Source organism: Salvia miltiorrhiza, chromosome 5 (genome assembly GCF_028751815.1).
Source record: "Salvia miltiorrhiza cultivar Shanhuang (shh) chromosome 5, IMPLAD_Smil_shh, whole genome shotgun sequence".
Taxonomy (NCBI): Eukaryota; Viridiplantae; Streptophyta; class Magnoliopsida; order Lamiales; family Lamiaceae; genus Salvia; species Salvia miltiorrhiza.
Genome location: NC_080391.1, coordinates 27,402,988 through 27,410,652, shown reverse-complemented (window position 1 = coordinate 27,410,652; position 7,665 = coordinate 27,402,988). Strand labels below are relative to the sequence as shown.

General features: G+C 38.9%; 1 protein-coding gene across 1 annotated transcript; it reads left to right on the top strand.

Annotated features, from left to right (window-relative positions):
• Positions 1-576: 576 nt before the first annotated feature.
• Positions 577-6,600, top strand: LOC131026254 (copper-transporting ATPase RAN1-like). Its single transcript, XM_057956052.1, has 9 exons — positions 577-1,036; positions 2,172-2,786; positions 3,051-3,480; positions 3,620-3,945; positions 4,263-4,321; positions 4,453-4,795; positions 5,030-5,230; positions 5,332-5,589; positions 5,775-6,600. Exons 1-9 carry the CDS (start codon positions 767-769, stop codon positions 6,249-6,251), a joined length of 2,979 nt encoding a protein of 992 aa, XP_057812035.1. The 5' UTR covers positions 577-766; the 3' UTR covers positions 6,252-6,600.
• Positions 6,601-7,665: the final 1,065 nt, after the last annotated feature.

Below are 7,665 nucleotides of genomic sequence, written 5' to 3'. Positions count from 1 at the left end.
TATGGAAATGTACAAGACGATGTTGCAAGTACAACCAACATTTATAATATACAAATATTCAATATATATCTGTGCGCGTGTAAACCATATTCATGTAAAAATGGACGTAGGATAATTAATATTGTCAAACCATCATGTTAATCTACTCCTACCTATTATTGAATGATTTCAATAGAAATGATAGGCTGTCATGATAAAATCTTAGATTATTGCAACTAAACTTTATTTAACTGATTACATAACATTTTGAAATAATCAGCACACAATGATTGCTTATGCCTCACAAAATTTGAGAAGCCAATCGGTAGAACAAGAAATCTCTAACATGCCCTAAAATAACCCGAAATATGGTAAGCAACCCCACCCAACATAAGAATTAAGAAATGCAATTAATCTGTTTGTGAACGGTTTGACCTTGTAACGAACACTTGAAAAGTAGTTGAAATTTGTGATATGAAAATGCCAACCACCCCCAATCAGATTCAACTAACACCAAGTCCATGCAGTACATCACATGTGATGTAGTACAAGCCCTTTTTCGTAATTTCGCATTCTCTCCTTTCTTGACCGTAACATTTCTCAAACACCTCGCGCTTACAAATCCGCTCCCTCCCTCCCTCGCTTCCCACCTCAGCCCCTCCTCTCTGTTTCTACATATACAATCATACACTCCATTTTCTATTGGGTTAATAATTATGTTTTAAAATTTCAACGGAAAACTTTACAAACACGATCTCCATCTCTGCATTGTTTTACTCCGCCTGGGATGTCGCTGACTACGATGGGCCTGCAGCTGACTGGCGCCGCCGGAAAAGTGCCGGCGGAGGACGGCGAGGAGGAGAGGTTGCTGAGCGGATTTGATGAAGAGAGCTCAGGGAATCTGTGTAGAATCCAACTCAGCGTGACGGGGATGACCTGTGCAGCGTGCTCAAATTCCGTAGAATCGGCACTGATGAGCCTAAACGGCGTCGTTAAGGCTTCCGTCGCCTTGCTTCAGAACAAGGCGGACGTCACCTTTGATCCTGCTTTAGTCAAGGTCTGATCAACCTCTTTTTTCTTTTTTGGTTTATGTTTTGGTTCAGCTCGAGCAATACGTTATGTGAATATGCATGTTCACACTTTACATATTTGATCTGACTTGCAATCGACCTTGCTTTGCTGATAAATTTGGCAATATTCACAAGTAGCGGAAATTGGCGGCATATTGATGGCTTGCTAGTTCTGCCGCGTGTTCTGCTTTTCCTTTGTACATACCAACGCATTAATTGATGATTCCACCTGTTTGGGTTTTATTTATTAAAAGTATAACACTTTTATTTGGTTCAGCTGTCTGGATATGCTAGTTCCGGGTCCTGGGTTTTCTTTTGCATAGTTAGCAATCGTTCTGAGTTGAACTCCTTGTAACTTGTATCCAAATGCAGAATCTTGATGCGGCCTTCTTTTTTTTGTTGTTGTTGCTTATAATGTAGTCGGTACACACCTTTTTAGTAGCGCATAAAACAATGCCAGTGTTGTCAATTTGAGTTGAAGTTAAAATTGAGAAATCCCAGTTTCCTAATAAAATGAAAAGTTGTGCAATGAAGTTTCCTAGCTTGGACATCGAAATAAGAAATTCTATAATTAACTTTTGGCATTTGCATCAGGAAATATTAACTTTTTATATGCGTTTTGGGTTGAGAAAGTTGTAAGCAATTTACAAGCTTGTACCTAGTCTTCCACATTACCTTTAATCTCATGCTAATTGACTGATTTTACCTGTAAAACTCTATTTTTGTAATGACCTCATCTCGTTTCAAATCCATTTCCTTTATGTATGCTACATGAAATGCTTTGGGCATTAGTGCTATCTAGACCGCTCAGGGCTTGTAGTTCTCTGCTTATCTGTTTTAGATGAGATGATGTGGGAACTAGTGCTATTTTGTATGCATACAAAATTGTGCTATTTTGTATGCATACAAAATTGAAGTATTATAATAAATCTATTTATTTTGCTGGTGGAGATACCGGATAATATTTTCTGAGTTCTTTGTTGTATTTCTTCCATTACAATAAGTTGAAAAGACTAGAGGCAAGAATTTTTGCTGGCTAGTATGTATAGCTGCGTCATATTTTGTATGCTTTAATGGAAGACATTATTTTCTGAGTTCTTTGCTGTCCCATTTATTGTTCAGGATGAAGACATTAAAACTGCAATTGAAGATGCAGGTTTTGAGGCAGAAATTCTACCTGAACCAAGTCAATCTCATTCGAAGACACACGGGACCTTGATAGGCCAGTTCACGATAGGAGGAATGACATGTGCTGCTTGTGTAAATTCTGTAGAAGGGATTCTAAGGAAGATACCTGGTGTGAGAAAAGCTGTAGTTGCCTTAGCTACCTCATTAGGAGAGATTGAATATGATCCAACTGTTACCAGTAAGGATGATATAATCAATGCAATTGAAGATGCTGGTTTTGAGGCTTCTTTCGTACAGAGTAATGAGCAGGATAAACTTGTGCTAGGAGTTATTGGAATTGCAAGTGAAATGGATGTACAGATGTTAGAAGGAATGCTTTGTACTTTAAGGGGCGTGAGGCAATTTTGTTATGACCGAACATCTAAAGAGTTAGAAATTCATTTTGATCCTGAGCTCCTTGGTTCCAGAGCATTAGTCGACGAGATCGAAAGTATCAGCTTGGGAAAACTAAAGCTTCTTGTGAAAAAACCTTATAGTAGAATGGCTTCCAAGGATCTAGAAGAGTCTTCAAAAATGTTTCGGCTGTTCACAGCGAGCTTGTGTCTCAGTGTGAGTTACTCTAAACTGGCACATATTTGACTTAATTTTTAATACGGTTTAGTTTTGGTAGTTTCAATATTTTGTCACAGTGATTTAGCATATTCATTATGCGCAGTATCCTTATGAAAAAATTACAGCTGTTATACTGCTTAATGTATCTTCTTTTGGCAACTATTAAGAAGAGCTGTTGATCTCAAATAACAGTTAATTTTCTGATTGATTTTGCTTTGATAATGAGATTAGTTGTTGACTATGCCTATTGAAAATTTCCAGGTCCCAGTCATATTTATGCAAGTCATCTGTCCACGCATACCTCTGTTATATTCTTTACTACTTTGGCGTTGTGGTCCATTCCAAATGGGTGACTGGCTTAATTGGGCTTTGGTCACTGTTATTCAATTTGTTATTGGCAAGAGGTTCTATGTTGCCGCAGGCAGAGCACTCAGAAATTATTCAACTAACATGGATGTACTGGTAGTACTGGGAACTTCAGCTTCATATTTCTACTCTGTATGTGCATTACTGTATGGCGCAATGACTGGGTTTTGGTCTCCGACATACTTTGATGCTAGTGCTATGTTAATTACATTTGTACTATTGGGTAAGTACTTGGAAACTCTTGCGAAAGGAAAGACATCAGATGCTATAAAAAAGCTCGTGGAGCTTGCTCCAGCTTCAGCTATCTTGCTTATCAAAGAAAAAGGTATGGATTTCAAAGCATAGATCACGTTACTAGCGGACTTTGTAGACATGCACGCTGATTTATTTGAGAACAAATAAAAGCTTGACACGACTTATCTTTGGTGGCGAGATTATGAAAAGTCGCTCTTTCAATGTTGCAGGTGGAAAAGTTGTAGGAGAAAGAGAAATTGATGCTTTGCTGATTCAGCCTGGTGACTTATTAAAAGTACTACCAGGGACAAAAATTCCTACTGATGGTTTGGTTGTTTCGGGTTCAAGTTATGTAAATGAGAGTATGGTCACTGGTGAATCAGCACCTGTTCTAAAAGAACTTAATGCTTTAGTTATTGGAGGTACAATAAACTTGCATGGTTCACTTCATATTCAGGCCAAGAAAGTAGGCTCTGACACGGTGTTAAGCCAAATTATATCTTTGGTTGAGACGGCACAGATGTCTAAGGCTCCTATTCAGAAGTTTGCCGACTTTGTGAGTGCTAACTTATTGTGCTTTGTGATGCTTTGTTTTGTGCTTTGTACATCTGTCATTGCATTGGGTTGGAAATATAAATTTGTACATCTGAGAAAAGAAGTCCTGTAGCATTTTGTTATGCCAACTGTTTATTCATGGGCACTCAATGGATCATCAGTAGTGCCAAAAAGAGAACTTGTTAAGCCAAGTGTTTATTCATTGACATACAGTTTTAGTACTAGCGGATTACATCTTTCTCTTGACTATTTTTTCTTTCCATCTACTTAGTGCCATGTGTGATTCTAAAAGTGTCTCTTTATGTGGTTTACCTGCAGGTTGCAAGTATATTTGTCCCGACAGTAATAACTTTGGGATTCCTGACATTGCTGGGATGGTAAGCTTACTGTGGCAAACTTTTTGTGTTGATATATATTCTGCAATAAAATAGTAATAAAGAAGAGTCATGGTTTTATTTCTTTATCTTTTCCTTTTAATTCCTGATAATAACTTTCCATCTGTACATAGGTATCTTGCTGGGGTTCTTGGATACTATCCCAATGAGTGGCTGCCAGAAAATAGCAATTTCTTCGTCTTTTCTCTAATGTTTGCAATATCAGTTATTGTGATTGCATGCCCATGTGCTCTTGGATTGGCCACTCCAACTGCTGTCATGGTGGCAACAGGAGTTGGAGCTAACAATGGAGTCCTTATAAAAGGAGGAGATGCACTTGAGAAGGCACATAAGATCAAGCATGTCATATTTGATAAAACTGGAACATTGACCCAGGGGAAAGCCACAGTTACCACTGCAAAAGTTTTTTCAGGCATGGATCGTGGTGAATTCCTTACATTAGTAGCTTCCGCTGAGGTATTAATTTCCATACTCTATGAGTTCAATTTTGTTCCATTCTAGGTTTTTTCATCTTGCTCTTGTGGCTGCCTTTGTTCACTCTGATGATTTTTGTAATTACTTTATTTTCTCTCATTAAATGGCATCTCATTATACTAATTGAGAGGTGCATTTCACTGTGACTCTGTGAGTGCCATTGGTGACCGACATTCTACATATATGAAATTTGATGAAGCCTCTTTCTTTTGGCAGTCTAGCAGTGAACACCCGTTGGCCAAAGCAATAGTGGCATATGCCCGTCATTTCCATTTCTTCGATGACCCTTCAGCTACTGGGGATGCTAAAAACAATGGGCTTGAATCCAAGTCCTTTGAATGGCTTCATGACGTATCTGGTTTCTCTACTTTTCCTGGACAAGGTGTGCAATGCATTATAGGCGGGAAGAAGATACTGGTGAGTGTTTTACAACATTCATATGTATCTTCAAAGAGAGATAACCTTCAAATGTCATTTGTTCCATTTATGCTCATGCCAAGGTTGTGCCTATTTAACAGGTTGGTAACCGGAAGCTCATGATAGAAAATTCAGTCACCATTGCAGACCACGTGGAAAGTTTTGTTGTACAGTTGGAAGAAAGCGCCGAGACTGGAGTACTCGTTGCTTATGATAACATGCTGATTGGTGTTCTTGGGGTAGCCGATCCACTAAAGAGAGAAGCTGCGGTTGTTATAGAGGGCCTTTTGAAAATGGGTGTCAATCCTGTTATGGTCACTGGTGACAATTGGAGAACAGCCAAGGCTGTCGCAAAGGAGGTTAATATCTCATGCCTTTTCTTCCTTCTCTACCTCGATCGGGGATTTATTTGTTTATATGCGCATGCCATTGGCATCATTGTTGACTGTTTTACAATAAGAGAAATCTTCGCAGGCATTTAATGGGTATTTGATGCAAAAACACCCCTATCCATGCTTAAGTCTGTTTCTCCGACATGATGCAGGTTGGCATTACAGATGTAAGGGCAGAAGTGATGCCTTCAGGTAAAGCTGATGTCATCCGCTCATTCCAGAGAGGCGGGAATGTAGTCGCGATGGTGGGGGATGGTATTAACGACTCCCCTGCCTTGGCTGCTGCAGACGTCGGCATGGCCATCGGGGCCGGGACTGACATTGCCATAGAAGCTGCTGACTATGTGCTAATGAGAAGCAACTTAGAGGATGTCATCACTGCTATCGATCTTTCTAGAAAGACATTAACCCGAATTCGATGGAACTACTTATTTGCCAGCGCTTATAATGTAGTAGCTATACCGGTCGCTGCCGGAGTTCTGTTTCCTTGGCTGAAGATACGGTTGCCGCCGTGGGTCGCCGGTGCGTGCATGGCCATGTCATCGGTAACTGTTGTGTGCTCTTCTCTGCTTCTTAGAAGATACAAAAAACCAAGACTTACAACTGTGCTTGAAATCACTGTTGAGTAGGTATTGGAGCTGCATAAATTGAAAAAAAGGAAGGGGAGAAAATAATATTAAAAAGAAAATGTTCATCAGAAATTTACAAAAGCTACCAGTTTTGATCTTTTTCCTCCATTCTGTGTCCGTTTGTATCATGAACTTGTGAGTTCTCTTCTCTCTCTAATTTTGCAGCGATACATGCAACCACTGCTTGCGGCGGCTTATAAAGTAGTTTTTTTAAATTTATAGGGTATTGGTGGTACAGATTTATGACTTTTCTTATGTCGATCAAGTGTAAATGTCAATTGTTGTATAGATTCATTAATGAGATTTTATTATTGGAAGATCTATATAGTGGAATTTGTGAGTTGCTCTACGATATGAAACACTTTTTTTTCTTCTTCTAGTATCTATCTGGTTAGGATGTCAAGTCCAACGGAACAATCATATGTTTGTAGCTTGGACATTTTTATTTTTTATTTTGTCGAAAATTGGTTTTATTCTGTTGAATTTGGTGCCCATGTTTCCAAATTATATAAATTCATGTGACCTAATTGCTCAAAAATTCATAACGAAGTAGTGAACTTAATCGAGAACTAAACATGGACAAATTTAAAATTACAACGGTTAAATTCCGAGAAAATCAGGGTTACCAAATCCACCGGAATGACCATGCATATTTTGTCGCTTTGACATTTTACTTTGAGTCTAAATTTGTTTTTATGAGATGAATTTTGTACTAGTTAAATAAGGAAGTGAAAATTAATAGTTGTCTTTAAACACAATTTTAATAAATTATAGCCAAAATTCAATATTACCTCTGACTTTGTATGTACAAAGCATGTTCTCCTTCTTGCTCTTCTCAAACTTTCTTCTTCTTCTTCTTTCGCGCTCTCTCTCTTTGACAATTGCATTTCTCTCTCCGACAAGTCCCTTTATCTATCTCTATGTCTTACGACGCTTATTCCCCGATTTTCTTCGTCGAATCTGGTAAATTACATTACTCTGCCGGCATCGTCAGATCTAGTCCTCTTTTCTGATATTTAGTTGTAGGAGTTTAAGATGTACGGGAGTTATAGATCCAAATTCAGATCTACGAAGATTTGGAACGAAATGGTATGAATAGTTGCTTTCGTACCATCCATTCCAAGATCTGTCGCGCCGAATGAAAAAAGGGAAGAGGAATATGCACCCACTTGGACCATCCATTCCGAAATCTGTTGGGGCAAGAGCTGGTACAAATGGTGCGAATTGAGCTATCAACACTATTCATGCCAACAGTTCGAAAATATGTCCCGCATATGCGAGGATGAGTGGTACAAATAAACTCATTTGTACCATTTGTGTCAAGTGCGCAGGCAGAGACGTATTGAGGTGAATTAGAAACAATCTCCAGTCTTCCCCAATTCGCTGCCGCCGCCGCATGATGCTTTCCTCCAAT